Genomic DNA, 17,629 nt, shown 5'->3' on the forward strand with positions numbered 1-17,629 from the left:
TTGCTTGTGGAGACCACGGACTCTGTCAGTGTAGGGCAGGTTAGAGAAACATCTGCCACAAATGGCTGTTACAAGCCTTAGCTTCCCTTGGGAGGAGAGAAAAGCCTCTGTTAAGAATTAGTTTCAAGGAACTAATGCGATGCACCTTTCATTAAAGATGCGCATTAACATACTGCAGAACTCTTTTATTCTGGCTGCATTATACCGCGGTTGAGGCAATTTGCCAGCTGGCTGGAAGGCTTTCAGAAGGCTCCCACTTGTTTTCCCCTTGCATAGGCAATCTTACCTTTTGTCTGCATGGGATAACTTATATGCTTAGACAAACAAATAGCATGTGTGATTACCTTTCTGTTCTACAATAATTCTCCCTTTCTTTCTTTCTTTGCAAATGTGTTGGACTTCTACTTCGAATCTTGTTATCCAAAATAAGATCTTATATTTAAGGTAAAAGTTAGCTACTCTGCTCCTTCAACACCTCCAAATTCACCCCCAAGCCAAAGTGACTTTACTTCTTGACAAGATCAGATGGAGCATGGGACAGTTAAGGCAAAATTCTGTTGCTTAGGAGCTGTGTCTTGGCATACAGTAACATTATACAGGGATTGGAGAATATGATTAGAAAGGAGTGTTTATAGATTCCTAGTATCTTTGCTTTTACTGATTCTGTGACCTTTCAGGGCTCTTAGTGGGAGTTTGGATGACTGGACTGATTGGAGAACACCCAACAGGTCTTGAAACTGCAGGGTGACCAACATGAAGGATGCCTGGGATAGTTTATTTTTCCTCTTTTTGCTGAGGCAAGCACTCATCAGAACCCAAGTAATAACAGTTCATAAGCTGTTAATACAAAGTACCCTGAGACTTCTGAAATGCCTTGCTCTGCTCTGCTCTGCACAGCTTGCTAGGTTATATTCTTTAAGCTTAGGCATCTTTACCTGGACAAATCTATGGCATTTAATTCTGCTAACTTTTGTCCCTGCAGTGAATTGGTCCTTTCCTCTTATGGCAAATTATCTAGCCTACAATACATTTGAGTATTCTTTATCTTGCATTGTCTCCATCCTCTGCACATGTGGTGTTTGTTATTGCCCAAATGTTGCTTATGCCCATCCTTCTTTAACTATGTGCATATATATTTGACCTTTTCATGCATAAGCATGTAAAGAAGTCTGCCCTCTTTTAATTCACTATGATTTTCTGACTTTTCTTATTCATATCTGGACATGTATGGAATTTTGTGGCATGTCTTGATTGTTCAGGTGAGCAATAAAATGTAACATTTGCACATATTTTTGAGACAATCCATCGTTGATTTGGAGATCAGAACATTTACCTACTTTCTATTTTTCTTCCTCTTTGGACAAATTAGAATTATTTTATTGGGATAATAAGGAATGGATGTGTACTACTGTATTTGCAGGTGAGGTGATTTAGTGCACAGAAGGCTGTGGCAAAGCTGTCATTGTTATCCTAATTTCATAATGTTCCTGTGTAGTACAACACTGTGAGACGTGCCTGGCACACAGCCTTATGAACTCCCCTTTCTGTCCCAGAGAACTTCTGGGTAATTATGGGTTGGGTTTGCCTATCTGATCTAATTTATCACTTAGGGGGTTATATCATGCCTGTTACTGAGATATCTAAGTGCTGCTGAGATTCTGCGAGATGTCTCTTTCATCAGCCACTTATTTCTATGATAAGTTAATGTTACTGAGCTGAAAACTGGGCTGTTCTGTGCAGCATCTTAATCACTGGTCCCTGCTGAGCCCCGTGTGGCAGTTACTACTTTTGGGGATTTGAGCTCAGTTACTTGAGAGCTAAAGTAGCACTGCAGAAATCTCTGGCTCAGATGATGATAAATTGACCTGCTTGGTGAATGAGTGGGAAGCCCAGGGCTGAGCAGACCCTGGATAAGCATGTGAGTCTGTGCTCCCTATTCCCTTAGAAATTCACTTTCCACATCCAGGCTTAGATATTAGCATGAGTACAGAGCATCTCCATGGGTGGAGGGAACATTATGGGCAAGCTCTCCTTGGCATTCTTTGCCTTCGGGAAGGCAAGACCAACTTCCCACCTTTTTACAACCCCCCCACCTTGTGCTCACTGGGGTGCTGTGTTCACCCTGAACAAGGAGGGTGGATGTGGAAACTGCTGTCTCTGGGTGATTTCTTCTGCCTTTCTTCCCCTCCACAGCCCTCAGAGAGGATTTTTCTTTCATGGCCAGATGAAGTGTTTGTTTGTTTTGAAGGTGACAAGTGTTTTATGTGATTTCTGGATACTCTCAAATGCCAAACCCCAGCTGGGCTTTGAGTTTCACAGATTATCCACTGACACCTAATGAGCCTTTAATAAATGTTCTCCCTCCCATTCTGTCATTTCAATAAATAAATGACTGAAATTTGGGGGTTGTGGGAGGGGTGTTGGTTTGGAGTGGAGTGAAGCTTTTTTGTTTACCCACCAAGCAGGTACACCACTAAGAGCAGTCATGCAAGCTTCCCACGCACCCACATTACCTCTGCCACCAAGTCAGCATGTCTCAGTCCTGGCCTGGAGGACTTGCTTTGAGGATCATACAGGAAAGCTTCTTCTAAAGCCCAGTTAGCTTCTTCACCCTCTCAGCTTTGGTTGCCAGCCAAGGTGCTAATTACTGTCAACTGTGATGGTGGGAGGGGGAATTGAGAACAAAGGCGAGATTTTGATAGTTGAAAGTACAGTCGATGTTCAAGTTTTCTTTTTTCCCTGGATGTTTTTTTTGGGGGTTTTTTTGCAAGAAATGGTCTGCCTGGGCAGTGGGTGAGCTTACATGTATTGTCTCTTTAAGGATGCAGTGGCTTCTAAACAGCTTTCATTCTTAGCAGTAGATATAAGATAATTGAGTCCCGCCCCCTTTTTCAACTACTGAAGATATGATCTCTATTCACTTAGGAAATGGAAAATTGCAATAGAGATTTATGGAAGTTATGAGAATTGGGGAAAAAATAGCAAGATTTAAAAATCATCATAGATACTCTTTGGTATTAATTTTCATGCATCAGAAATATAAAACAATTCCTTGTTTCCAGCTAAGGTATGTAACCAAGTCATTGTGTTCCAGTTGTTTGGCTGAAAAGGTTGAAGGACATAAGTCTGTTTGACCACAGTCACGGCATTCCCATGGTTATCCACTCACTCTCCCAGGAGGTGAGACCATAACAGAGATGAGACAGCTCAGATATATTTCTTGTTCTGCACTTCCCCCTTGTTTGAATCCACTCACTCAGTGCCTTCTCCCCAGAATTGTCTCCATCTTACATGAGTCATGAGTTTGGGTACTCCAGGATGGTCCTCTTACCTCTTACTGCAGTAGCTGTGGTTGATGCAAAGGGATGGCACAATTAGAAGTCTATCTTCTGTGGTTTGTGTCTCCTCAGGTGGGGAAATGGAAGGAAAAAAAGTTGCAGATGAAGTATTATGTGTGGCCGCGCTTTGAGCTGTATCCCGACTCTGAGGAACGCGAGGATGATCACCTGAGTATCGTGACCTTGGAAGAGGCACCATTTGTCATTGTGGAGAACGTGGACCCCCTAAGTGGCACCTGCATGAGGAACACGGTCCCTTGCCAAAAACGCATTGTGACTGAGTATGCACCCCTGTATTCTTCTGCTCATCTGGGGCTCTTTGTTCTCAGCAGAATGTAAAGTGTCTGTTGGGCCAATACCATCATAATCTATAACCCTTTTTAGAAAATCACCTCCATTTGCCCAGCCTGTCCCATGTCCACTCATGATGAGCCCCTTTGGGCAAATCATTGCAGTGTGTCCCTTCAACCTCCAGCACAGATAGCACAGTATAAATTGTCCACATTATATAGTGGGAGGGGGAATGCAAACTGATAACAGAGGGTAATTACAGTTGTTTCTCCCAGTCTTTTAACCCATTATTATTGTGATGGTTCAGGAACAAAACTGATGAGGAGCCAGATTACATGAAGAAATGTTGCAAGGGGTTCTGCATAGACATCCTCAAGAAAATCTCAAAGTCTGTCAAGTTCACCTATGACCTCTACTTGGTGACTAATGGCAAGCATGGAAAAAAGATCAATGGGACATGGAATGGAATGATTGGAGAGGTCAGCAACAAAGGAAGGGCATGGTGGGCTTCAACCCTGGGCTGGGTGATACAGGTCAGGTCTAGCCTCCCATTATTATTGGGTCCACTTCTGAGACGGGGACAGAGGTGACTCTAGAAATGACTGGCCTGCATTCTTTCTTGGCACTGAGTGAATTAATTTGCTCTGACACTCTGACCATGACAACCTTTCTTGTCTGACCATCAATTATTATTCTCTCTGGTCTCACAAATTTGGCCTACACAGTCTTAGAAAGAGGCTGATATCCATTCACCATGGTTGCTGCAACCTAGATTATGGTTAGGTTGTGTATAAGGTGAATAAAGAATGAAATAAAGCTTTGCAGTGTTCGAGGGAGGATAAAGCAAGGACAGAAAAATGAGATAAGACGTCTTCTCCGTGGATGATGTGTTTATCCTAAGACCTCTGTGGATTTATTTTTTGTACACAGACCAGCTTTGAGGAGAAGATTAATGTCTATAGGTTTTCTGAAAGAAGAAGGTGTCCTGATGAAAGATTAGAAAGGAGAGATGTTACAAACAATATAGGGAATGGGATTACGGGAGTAAAAGGATTGTGTTGAAAGGCAGGAAGATGAGAAGTAGCTTGCCTGTGGTGCTTGAGGGCTGCCTCGTGTCTGTGTGTGATCTCTTTCTTTTCTTCCTCCAGGTTGTCACCAAACGGGCCTATATGGCTGTGGGATCCCTCACCATTAATGAGGAACGTTCAGAAGTGGTGGATTTCTCTGTGCCCTTCATTGAGACGGGAATCAGTGTCATGGTGTCACGTAGCAATGGAACTGTCTCACCTTCTGCCTTCTTAGGTATTGTTTCATTCTAAAATTAAAACTTCACCCGGTGGTCATAAAAAAAAATTAGGTGAAGGTTGCTTGGGATTCTTAGCCTGAAAGCTCTTTTTTGGGAGTACCTGTGGGACAAGTATATAAAAATATACTGTGATGTTTTAGAACTGAGTTCCAGGCAAGTAAAATCCAGGCAAATGCAAGTGCAAATAGGCACTGCCTATGAGTTCCAAGCCAAGGCATTTTTCAGCAATTGTATGCCTAATCCTAGAAAAATTGGGCTCACTCAGAGTTGTCACATACACTGCAGCACATGATTTCCCAGTGATTCAACTAATAGTATGTTCAATGAGTGTAGGCCAGAAGAAAATTGATTCAAACCTTATAGCTGGGATACTTGGTAATAGCAATTGACAATAAATAGTTGCACATTGACAGTCATTATTTGTAAAGCTGTTGTTAACTTAGCCCTCCCTTGACACCTAGTAGAAGTTAGAGAACTAATAGACCTTTTTAAGAACAGTTGAGCCATCGGTTCTGGGCTGACACTGTGTCTTACAATAAAGGCATTTCTAATGCCCTTCAGCGATGGAGGGTGATCAGAGAATACGGAAATGATACTGCATTTCCCGAGACATTCGTGCCTTCCTGGTGTCTACTATTTGGCTTTATAAAGTGCTTTATGATGCTGCAAACATACTATATGAGTTATGTAATTACTGTCTGCTCTCTGCCAGAGTCCTGAGAACATTCACAGACAGAAATACTTTTATATGGGTAATGAAATTTTCCCAGACCTTTTTAAATATGAGTTTCATGACTACTAACTCCTTAGGAGTTTTTTCCCTTAGCAAGTCCACCAGTATTGCTGGGGTATGTAAAAGCAATGTTAAAGTTATCTCTTAAGTTCTAAACTGCAATTTAACTGAAGTTGCAATATTGGCTATACTCTGGAGCAAAGTTCTTTGTTTCTTTGATCTGGTTCAGTCCTATCTTTTTCTGTTCAGACTGGGAGAAGGAGAAAACCTGGCAGAGATCAAATACTTGCACAACACAAACACTAACATTTCTAGAATGAGCCAGTGTTCCCATTGCTAGAGGGATGGAATACTAAAAACCTGCTGTCATTATGGCTGAACCTTAGAAATTTGGAGATGCTCTTTGGCTGGATAACATCTTGAAAGTTGGATGCTTGTCTGAAACTCTGCCAGTTCTGCCTGATTTCCCCCACTCTCTCCAGATGGTGCTGGAGGACTTCCTGGGAACAATCTTTTATCAATGTGTTTTATTTTATCAATGCATGCCACAATGGCTGCGCGTGGTTCCAGATGGAGCCATGTGTCACAAATGTAACAGTACGGTGGAATGCAGTCATTACAGAGACAGAAACTTCAGTTTTTCCAGTTCAAGAAGTTTTTAGAATCATGTTGAAGACTTTGCTTTAACTTCTGCTTTTCCCCAGCCCAGTTTGCCCCACACTGGGGCTTCTCTGGAGAGCAAAGGAGGTGAGGTGTAATCAGGTCTTTCACCGTGGTTTTCTCTTCCTCTCCAGAACCTTTCAGTGCTGACGTATGGGTGATGATGTTTGTGATGCTGCTTATCATCTCTGCGGTGGCTGTCTTCGTCTTTGAGTACTTCAGCCCTGTGGGCTACAATCGGTGCCTTGCTGATGGCAGAGGTAAGGGGGGCTGTTTCTTGCTATGATCCCCTCTGATTTCCAGTCTCTGTTTGTTTGTTGGGGTGTTCCTTTGCCTTGAATGCGATAGGGATCTAGCCCACTCTGAGCTCTGCATTCAGACTGAAGAGGACAGGGATGGAGGCGGAAAAAAGGCTGTGAAGAGAGCAGATGTGTATAATGGATAATTTGCTTGGCATGAGAGAGGGAGCTGTGTTGCCTTTCATGTCTAAAGCACATACCAGCTCCAACTTGTTTCTCATTGAAGGAAAATGGGCCCTGGTAGCCAGTGCTGGCAGGGCCTACGATGCTGCACTCTGAGGCAATCACAGGGCTCAGCACTGTCAATCCATCCTTCAGTGCCACATCTCCCTGCAGAGCAAGTCACTCTGCTGGCCTCCTGGCATAGTGCTGTGTCCTCCAGAATCTACATCTGTCACCTGGTCAGGTCCTTCCTTGTCTTTCTGGCTTTCTAAGACCAATTGAGAGAATGGGAAACTCATTTTCTTTGGAGTGGGTAAAGAATTATTTTTCAAGGGCAGCAGGAAATTTGGGACCAAGAAGTGATCCATTTTTGTGGCTCTGATCTTCAGAAGGCAGACAGATAAATTAAAGAAAGGCTGTCTGTCCTTCCTAAGATACAGCCTTTCCCCCTTATTGACATGAAAACAATTAGCAAGTTGAGTCTTCTGTGAACTGCATATCTTCACCCCCTGGTGAATCAGCCCTTCAAACCTTTCTGGATTTATTGGTTCATACGGAATAGTGGGAGAGAGACAGTTACTGGAAAATGCACTCATTTGCTCCCAAGTTTAGTGCTTTGAGTGAATATATGCCATCAAATTAGAGAAGAATGAAAATAAAAAGTGTTAATGAGAATGCAGGCAGAACCACATGCATGGGGAAATGGAGACCTTGTCTCTTGACATAGAGCTGTGGAGGGCCTTTATGGCACCTGATCATAATTGCATGGATCTGTGGGCACAAGTACTGAGAAACCTGAGTCTCTTAGGAAGTATTAATACAGATGTGGAACTGGAAGCAGTTTTTAGTACAGGCATGCAGTTATGCAGTTGTTAAGTTAGCCGAACTGCAGCTACAAGTATCAATATTTCTGAGTAATTATGAAGAGTATTGCATGATCAGACAGATATTATCCCTGAGAGATGAAATATGAAGATACAGAAATCTGCTGCAGAGACTGCAATGCTGATTTTGGTAATGAGAACCCTGGCTAATGTTACTTTGGCTGCATTTGAACTATGACAGTATGCCTTAAACAGCTGCATTTTCTCTTTATGGACATCAAGACTTTTGGATTGGAATCTCCCATTACAATCTGGGTTTGTGTCTGACAAAGTAATTGTGGAAGCACTTGGGGTGATCAGTGGAGAGAGGAAGGCTTTTAGAAGGGAACTTCTCAAGATTTCCTTCCACCATACAGTTCCCACTGATGTTTTTCAGGCCTTTCACCTGTATATCTTAGGACACATTAGGTAGAGAGGGATATAAAAATACCACTCCAGCATGTAAAAAGACAAAGACTGCCAAACTATGTTTCTCTTAGGAACTTCACCTCCCTAGAATTTAAAGGCACCCGTTTACCAGGTGATGACTGTGCTCTGAACTTGGTGTGCAGTTCCCTGGGTAGAAAATGAGCCCCTTGCATTGTTCAGTTGTATTTAGGGTAACACGGTTAGTGTTTCCAGATGATCCATGCTATTTGCTGCTTGGAGGTTTGGAGAGGCATGTCAAAACTTTCTTCCTTTCTGCTATATTACTGGAGTCAACTTAACCACAGGCAGCAGCACTAGAGCCCAATCAGCCTGCCTGAGGAGATACAGCGTGGGATGCTGATCAGGTTGGCACCATTGGAGAAAGGACAGATGCTTGAACTGTTCCATTCATCCTAAGAGGATCTTCTCAGTGTCCAAAGAGTGATCACAACAGCATTCTCCCTCTCAGCTCTTCTTGTGCTCAAGTTGAGGAAATTCTGGGTTAGGTTCCCACTAATGGAACCAGCACGTGTTGGGGATACAGGATTGCTGTGAAACAGGTGCCATTTCACATGTTTTCAGATCTATTGCTTCCTTAGCACACATGGCTTCTGGGGTATGACTGAGCTTCCACACTGGAAAGGGAGAAGGGGAAAATAGGAGCTTTTAAAACACTGGATCTGCTCCAGGACTATCTAGGGCAGACCTGCAGATTTTCTTAAGGTGGAAGAAGTATATGTCACTGTCATGAACCTTAGACACAAAATATGGGGAGAGGGTTCTCTGGTTCATGGATCTTCAACAGGCTGAGTAATGAAACATTCATGCAGAAGTATTTCTAGAGCCCTATTATTTCAGATGGTGCTCTTCCTCATACCTTTACAAGTACAGTAAACAGAGCCATGTTTTACACAGATGTATACTGGGAGTTTGAGGACATTACTCGTGAACAGATGGAAATGAGGATAGAATGTTTCTGAGCAAATTCTGTTTCTGGGGACAACTCTTCAACCAAAATTAAATGCTTGGTCTTCTAGATACTTCAATCAAATTAAAAAAAAAAATGCCCTTGCATAAGGTTTTAGTAGAAATCCCTGAGATAGAAAAATATGAAAACCTGAGGACATTTTTAAAAAATAATTTTTCAGGTTGTATTTAGCTGAGATATGGTAGCATGAACTTAGGGGAGTGCAGCTGCAGATATTCACCTCACAAGTGGGAATAGATTCTGCTCTTAACTCTGAAATCAAGATGTGTATATGACTGGAAATGCAGACCACTTACTGTCAGATGCTCACTGTGGGGTCATGTTTCTCAATCACTCTAGAACCAGGAGGTCCCTCTTTCACCATTGGCAAAGCTATCTGGCTGCTGTGGGGGCTGGTGTTCAACAACTCTGTGCCAGTACAGAATCCCAAGGGTACCACTAGCAAGATCATGGTGTCGGTGTGGGCCTTCTTCGCTGTCATCTTTCTGGCCAGCTACACTGCCAACCTGGCTGCCTTCATGATCCAAGAGGAATACGTGGACCAGGTGTCTGGCTTGAGCGACAAAAAGGTAATGTATCCAGCCAAACCCTCAAAGCAGCCTTTTCCACAGAATAGGCTGCTCTACCCTCTCTTCCTTCCTTTCACAAGGAAAGTGGGCAGGTGTTTTCAGAGTCACATCATCAGAGCTTTAGACCCTAGTTTAAATAGCACAACTGTTCTTCATTGGTATTCAGTTGCACTTTTACATGTGTTAAGCACTTCAGGAATGAATTATAGACTGAACTGAACTGTGCTTGCATGATCCCAAACCACACCTTGAGTGTCAGCAAGAAACACATTAATGGAGCTTTGGAGACGATGTGTATAATGGCTGTAACCTGGTTTTTCAGGATTAAATCATTTGTTTTGGGTAGGAATGCTGGCCATTAGGCTAGCAAATATGATCTGTTCATTTATTCTGAAAACAAGTTCTGTCCATGGGGGTAAATCACTGTGCCTTTGATGATTTACTATTGCTTGCATTTGCAGTTATACTGTTGTTTTTTCAAGGTGTTTGGAGGCTTACCACAAGAAATCGTTTTGTGTTCAGACTGCATTTCAATGCCTTGTTTATCTGCACAGCATTTTGTCCATGCAGAGGATTCGCTTTGCTGGACTCTGAACACTTGAGGATTTGAGAAGATTGCTGATACATGCAGGGTAGCACTGTCTGGCTCGTGAGGGTGTTAATGCTTTGTGCACTCATTTACTTTTGTTTTCTGGTGAGGCTACTCACAAGGAATTGAGTATTGTAAGGCTCAATTTCCCATGCTGAGCTTGTTACTCAGTCACTGGGGCTGCTTAAGGGGTCATGCCACTGCAGGGCAGCCAAATAGCAACGGGTTGCACACATTGCTACTGGGGATAGCAGCAAGAGGGGGACTGCAAGTGTCAGTTGTGGCTGCTGGGTTGGTTGTAGTTACTGACTCTTGTGTCCATCATGACAGTCTAGAAATAATTTGTGGCCAGGCCTCCTGTGTATATGGTGTCCTGTTCAGCAGGCTGGAAATCCTGTGATGGATTAACCATAGGAGCCTTTCTTACTCATTTTGTTGTTTGGTTTTTGGTTGTTTTTTTTTTTCCTGGAATGAAACATGGCACAGAATAATACAATCCATGCAGAAGTGCTCCTGTTATTTGTTTTCATTTTGACCTCAATTTGTTTCACATTGTCTCCTCATTTGCAATGTGCTGTGTTGAGGATGGGGTGGAGGGGAAGATGCTTTTCTGTCAGGTGGAGATTGTTGCAGAGACTCCTTAGAAACTGTGAGCTCTAACCTTCAGATTGAAAGATACTGTTCAAAACCAGCCAGCCCTATCAGAGGTAACATTAGTTTGTCATCATTAGGTTTTCAACTATCTGAGCTAAATGGGATAGTTTGTACCTGTGATCTATTGTTTCAGGCTGTGCCTAGGCTCATGGAGAGAACATGCTTTCATTCTCACATTTTTCAAGATATTCTTCATAGCTGCAGAGATATGTGCATGAAATATCATTTGAAAGCAGTGACTCCTGGAACTTCACAGAGCCTTTGAATACAATTTTCTAGGCCTGTTTTAGTTGATTTCACTGTAGGGCCACCTGTGTGTATTGGATTGAGGCCATTTTCTTCTACTTCTCTGCCAATGTACCTGTATTTACTTTTGCTATGCTAAAGCATATGTGCTTTTTTCCTTGGGGAAGAGAAAGGCTATACTACATAGAGGATTGTGGTATGCCTCAAACATAGCTGCTAGTGCAAGTGCAATATTTGGGTAAGATTACAACCTACCAGAGCATCTGGAATCAAATGAAAATTGGCTGGTGAAACTGAAGGCCAACAGCTGCCTTTGGGCAATAAAGGCAGGTGGGACTAATTCCATCCAAAATAAAGTGAGTGAATGAGCTTTATCTACTGGGCTTATGGATTTTACTCTCTGAATATGCAAAGGGCCCTGTAGGATTTGTGAGCAGTCATACAGACATTTGTCACAGTGCTTCAAGATCCCCTGGTCTGGGAGGAATTCACTCTTCTGAATCTCATCTTTACCCTTTTCTGAAGCCTGCTTGCAACTCACTGACCCTCTCAGTGCACTGCTTGGCCAGGATGAAGGGTGCAGCCACATCCAGGGCACGTGGAGGTGCACTGTGTTCTACCTCACTTCTCTTGTCTGCTTAAAGCCAGTTTCAGACTTTCAAAAGAGGCAGTCACTGTTCAAAGCCAGGTGGGAAAGACTGTTTTCCAAGGGGAAAGATTGACGCTTCCAGTCTCTTTTATCCCAAATGTATGATCTGGTGTCCACAGAAAAAGTCAGGCAGATTGGTCTCCTGGCCTTCTCCATCAGCTGGTAAGGGCACCTGTGTCCAGCACAAGGACTCAGCAGATGATGTAATCCAAGCCAATCGGCAAAGTGACAGTAAAAAAATGATCTTGTTCCTACTTGCCTACACCCAGATCTGCTTGCAGACGTCTCTGTAGTTTGACAGTACCTGGGGAAGGTGTCCCACTGACACTGTAGAGCAGCCTAAATGCCAGATGTACTCACAAAATCCATTCCTGTACTTGGCTGGCGTGCACTTGCCAAGGTCAGACGGCTACTCCCCACACCAGCAATCCTGAGTGTCTCCTTGGACCCTCTTCCTTAGGTTTTGCCTGGGAAGAACCACTGCAAGAGATGCCTACAGCTGCTGGCATGCCACTTCCCCAGAAAAGCAGACTGAAATGCTCTAGATGGCTCAGGATGGTGCATGTCTCTTGGATGATGTCTTGGCTGTGCCCCAGCATTTACTTCCTAATGGCATGCAATACAATGACTAAAGTCACACCCCCGCTGTGGTTCTGTGGATGCTTGAGCATGTCTGTCTGAGCTGGGCTGGAGTGGATGCCTCTGTCCCAGGGTACCAGGTTGAACTGAGGGTGTCTGGAGGCCCCCTGTATGAATGTAGGGACCTCTGCCACTCTGTCCCAGGTGATGCTGACCTTGCTGAATGCCACCCTTTGAGCATAGCTGGCTCAAAACAGGTGCCAGAGTTGGTGCAGGAACCCACCTTATGATGGCTGTTAGTTCCCTCATGTTAACCTTGTGATCTGCTAAATCATACATCAAGCTTTAGCTCTTAACTCTGGGGCAGCCATGGGCAGTTTGAGGGGGGAGAAACCTGCTCCTGCCTGAGAGCAGCACTGGCCTCATCAGCTCTGCAGGAAAAGTCCTGATGTTGACAGCATCTCCTTTCCAGCTCCCTGGGCCTGTGGCACGCTGAACCTCTTTCCTCCTGCGCAGGAGCCGAAGCAGCACCTTCCACCTCCACTGGTCCACCCTGTGCAGCAGAGGGGCTGGAGGTGGTCCTGGCAGGGGCAGTGCCACAGTGGCTGTGCCAGCTCCCAGCAAGCCCAGCTGGAGCATCTCTGCTTGTGCTGCTGGGCTGCATCCATCCAGGATCCACGTGGGGGTTGCTGCTGCTGCCCTGAGCCCTGCGAAAGCCCCGATGGTGAGAGGGCCTGTTGCAGAATATGCAGTCAGCTCCCGGGTCTGGGTTTCATCTGAGTGCAATCAGAAGATAGAACGCAATTTCCATTAGCGGGAGAGCCTCAGACACATTAGAGAAACAAGCGCCTGCGGTATTTCGGTCTAACGAAGGCAATAAATACAGGAAAGATTATATAAAATGAACTAATGTGTCAAGTAATCTAATAGCTATACGTAATTTCCATTCATATAAAGTAGTAATAGAATAAAAGCAAATGTGGACAGCCAGCAGGGCATTTAAATAAAGTGATTTAGAAGGCAGTAGGTTAATAATAATAAAAAAATAGTATCCTTTACTGTAAATTAGTTGGAAATGCCAAAGAAGTTAATAAAGTATCAAAATGGTAATTTGTAATTGACATGAAAAGAAGAGAAATTGATTTCTGCATGCCTGCAAATTAATATAGATTGCTGAAATTTCACACGCATTTGACTTATTTGCTTTTCAAGATGTTAATGCAATGTTGAGACAAATGCAGCATGGGTCAGTTATTTTTTCAATAGATATGAGTTTATTTCTTTTCTTGAAAGGTAGGTTTTGAAGTTAAAACTGGGCAGTATTTTTATGAAAAAAAACTTGAGGAGAGTATAAGAAGGCAGATGGAATTTCTGATATTTTCCAAAATAGCTCATTTTAGTACACTTTATACAAAATAATTTGATATTTCTGACATGTATTTTGACCTGTCATTTTCTAAAGGCACTACTCATAAAACTGACCTACATTTAAGGGGGAAAAAAGTGGAAAAAAGATTTTTTTTTTTCTGTAACAAAGGAAGGGGACGGACAGAGATAATTGGAAGACAAAACAACATAGGTAGATCTGAGGTGAATGGAACATTTCAGGTTGATACAAAACAAAAGCCTCACTGAAAAACCTACAGAAAGACACTGAAAAACCTACAGAAAGAAAAGAATCTGCTCTTTTCTGGCAGTAATGGATGCTTGGCTGTGAAACTGAAAAATGAATTATTTCCCACATTGTACTTTGCGGCACATAAAATAGAAATTATACAAGGATCCCAGATATGCAAGGATCCCAGATTTAAGCGTGTGCTTAACTTTGTGCTCATGAGTGGTGACATTAAAGTCAATGGGCTATTATTCACATGATTGAAGTTAAATGCTTCCCCGAGCTTGCAGCTTTTGTACAACAAATACCTGTTCTGGAGAAGTCCAGGGAAAATGCAGAGCAGACACCTTCAGCTAGACGTTTTTTAAGGGGACTAAAGTGAGGGTCAGTCTTGTGCCTTGTGAGCTCTACAAGGGGAAGATTGTCTAACTGGATAACTTGGAGGCAGTACAAATCTTCCACAGGATTAAATATTTAGTGTTAACTGACATTTGTGGTACTTCCACACATTTCAGCAGGATACAAAGGAAGCTTTATGTGGCAGTGTCCAAAGGCAGAAAGTACGTCATCTTTCAACAGCAGAATGATTTTTATTGTCAGGACACCTTTGTGGAGATATGAGTTAGGCAGACAGAAGAAGGACCATGCCACTTCCAAGAGGAACCATCCTGTCCTCTTGTGATAAATCATAACCTTTTCCAAAATGCGTAAATATGATGCACCTTACTTGACAAAAAACACCTCCCCATAATAAAGAGGTTCTTGAATCTCCAGACCTTATGTCACGGGGTAGAGTTGAATTTCTTTCCACAGTGCTTCCCTAGCAGTACATCTCCCTGTAAACGAGTTGAACTGTGCCTTTTGCTTAAATATGACCTTTATCAATAACAGTGGTATCAACACCAGTGCTTAATAAAAGAAACACTGGTTCATAGTGAAGTCTAACAAACCCAGAGTGCTAATAGTGTGAAATATTATGGCTTAAAATCTGATTGTTTCTCTGCATGTCCTTGTAAATCATCAGGTGCTATAGTAAGAAGTATTTTAAAATATTATATAGTGTAGCTATATATTATGTGTAAACACACATAATGCATGTGTACTATGTGTAATTACATATTATGCTAAAAGTTTTTTATTAATAAATAGCTATTAAATAGTTACAGCTGATCATATGTTAGTAATAGATTTTTCTAATTTGTGACGATTTATTGTATACATAAATATAATCTTAGATAATTTTTTGCAGTTGCAGATGGGTGTGTTTATCATAGATTTTTAGACATTCTGCAGTCTTTGTATTGGGAAAATTTTTATGCTTTCTGAGATCTTTGGAACAAACCTCTGTGCCTGTATGCTAAAATGTGATTCAGTAGATTTTAAGACTATAAATGTTTAAAGTCAGTGGGTCTTCAAACATGTTTTGTTTTCCCCCTGCTTAAGTCCTAGTTTCTTTGTCATTCTCCCTCTTTTTCTTTATCTCAGCACTGTACAGTGCAGAGCAACAAGGAGGCTGCAGTGTGCTTTAGCCTTCACTTGGTCTCGCATGATTCTCTCTTTTTCTGTTCATCTGTAGGGACTTCCCTGGTATCAAAAATTACTGGGGGTTGAAGGGATCAAGGGCAAAAGGATTTGGGAGTGCAGGTGGACAAGAGGCTGGACACGACTCAGCAATGTGCACTCAGCCCAGAAAGCCAATTGTATCCTGGGCTGCATCCAAAGGAGCATGGGCAGAGGATGAAGGAGGGGATTCTGCCCCTTTGCTCTGCATGGGTGAGACACCACCTGTAGTGCTGCATCCAGCTCTGAGGTGTTGTCTTCTGAACAAAAAGAACATGGACCTGCTAGAGTAAGTCCAGAGGAGGCCACCAAAATTATTAAAGGGATGGAGCATCTCTCCTTACAAGGAAAAGCTGAGAGAACTGGGATTGTCCAGCCTGGAAAAGGGAAGGCTTCAGGGTGGCCTTCCAGTACCTGAAGGGAACATGCAAGAAAGATGGAGAGAGACTTTCTAACAAGAGCATGTAATGACAGGACAAGGTGTAAGGGCTTCAAACTGAAAGAGAATAGGTTTAAATTAAGTATTAGGGAAAAAATTCTTTGCTGCGATGGTGGTGGTGCACTGGAAGGAGTGCCCAGAGAAGTTGGGGATGCCTCATCCCTGGAACTGTTCAAAACAGGTTGGATGGGGCTCCAAGCAACTGGTCTAGTGAAAGGTGTCCCTGCCCATGGCATGAGAATTGGGGTTAGATTATCTTTAAAGTCCCTTCTACCCCATTCTATTATTTAATGTCAGTAAAATCTTCTAATGGGACTATTTAGGATTTCTGACAGTTAAAATGCAGTTTAGTTGGGAACTTAAGCAGGTATGATGAGAGGGGAGGGGATACTCAGAGTCAGACTGTCAGCTTAGTTCATCCTTGCTGGAAAGGAAGAAATGCAAACCCCTGGGTTTTGTTGGAGGTACAGATGAGAGTTGCAGGATGAGGGACTTTGGGGATGGGGCCATGGTGTAGTCCTTAGCTTGCAGCTTTTGGATTCCCCCTCCACAGCACCCTGGCCTTTTCCAGGCCTTGGCCACCACTGACCCTTTCTTTTCATCTTCCTTTTCAGCAGCTTTTGGAGCTATCCCCTTTGGAGGGAGTGGTTAAATTTGGTTGCTTCTGTGCTAATTGCTTGGCAGTCTGGAAAAAGCTGTCTTTGGAGAATTACGTAAGGGGGAGAGTGAGAGAGGGAAGTAAAGGATTGTCCTGCTTCTCACATCAGTATAAGTCAGGGGAGAGGAAAACAATGAATATTTTTATTTATTATTTATATGACACCATAAATGTACTTGGCACTTTACAGTCAAATAAAAGACAATGGCCCTGCCACCAAAATTTGGGAGCCTGAGAGTTGAGAACTGGCCTCCTTCAGCTGAATGATCAGGGCTGAATTACTGGTGGGGAAGGGATGAGGAAGGGATGAGAGTATGAGATCTACAGGATTAAAAAAAAAAACCAAAACAAAAAACCACAACAGCTGTATCCACACGCTTTCATACCTGATGCCTAGTGACCATGCCATTTGGAGTTATATGCACATATGCACATACATATACTTGATAAATATTTGGCAGGTTGTATCTTTCCAGGCATTTTTACTTCACTGCATGCTTTATTTTATTGCCCTGCTTCTCCCGGGCCTTTGGCTACTCAAGGTCAAACTTCCCCATTATCTGGGTGGCCCAGTAGACTTGTTTATTCCAGGTGTAGCTCAGTGCCCCAGGACTCACATGGGAGTGATGTGGCTTTCCTTTCTCTGTCTTTCATTTGCAGGTAGGAGGCAGTTTTCATCAGAAGGTTAAAGGAAGGCATTATCTCCCAGCTCTGGGAAGGTGCTGCCCTGTCTGAAGTGCTCTGCTGTTTTGCTTTGCATCTCTGCCCTACAGATGTGCTTAAGAAATTGCACTAATGTAATTACTAAGCTTTTAAAATTGCTTGGATGAAAATTATGGCCCCTGTGAAGTCTTTTGGAGGTTTGCCAGGCTTGTGCAGGGTTTCACCCTGCTGCCCAGTGGATAGTACCCACATAATAGTAGGATGGCTACTCTTAGTATTCAGAAGACAGGAGGATCTGACCTTCCTTTGTTTGTGAAAATGGGTGAAAAATGGAATTGC

General features: G+C 42.9%; 1 protein-coding gene across 4 annotated transcripts in view; it reads left to right on the top strand.

Annotated features, from left to right (window-relative positions):
* The window catches only part of GRIN2B (glutamate ionotropic receptor NMDA type subunit 2B), a 226,036-nt gene that overhangs the window by 170,995 nt on the left and 37,412 nt on the right, over positions 1–17,629 (top strand). For all 4 annotated transcript variants that reach the window (XM_077178663.1, XM_077178664.1, XM_077178665.1 and 1 more), the window contains 5 exons: positions 3,411–3,619; positions 3,937–4,108; positions 4,778–4,931; positions 6,463–6,588; positions 9,409–9,638. In XM_077178663.1, the coding sequence (XP_077034778.1) occupies positions 3,411–3,619; positions 3,937–4,108; positions 4,778–4,931; positions 6,463–6,588; positions 9,409–9,638 (891 nt within the window). The remainder of the gene's footprint in view (positions 1–3,410; positions 3,620–3,936; positions 4,109–4,777; positions 4,932–6,462; positions 6,589–9,408; positions 9,639–17,629) is intronic.

The sequence above is a fragment of the Agelaius phoeniceus genome, chromosome 5, assembly GCF_051311805.1.
Source record: "Agelaius phoeniceus isolate bAgePho1 chromosome 5, bAgePho1.hap1, whole genome shotgun sequence".
NCBI lineage: Eukaryota > Metazoa > Chordata > Aves > Passeriformes > Icteridae > Agelaius > Agelaius phoeniceus.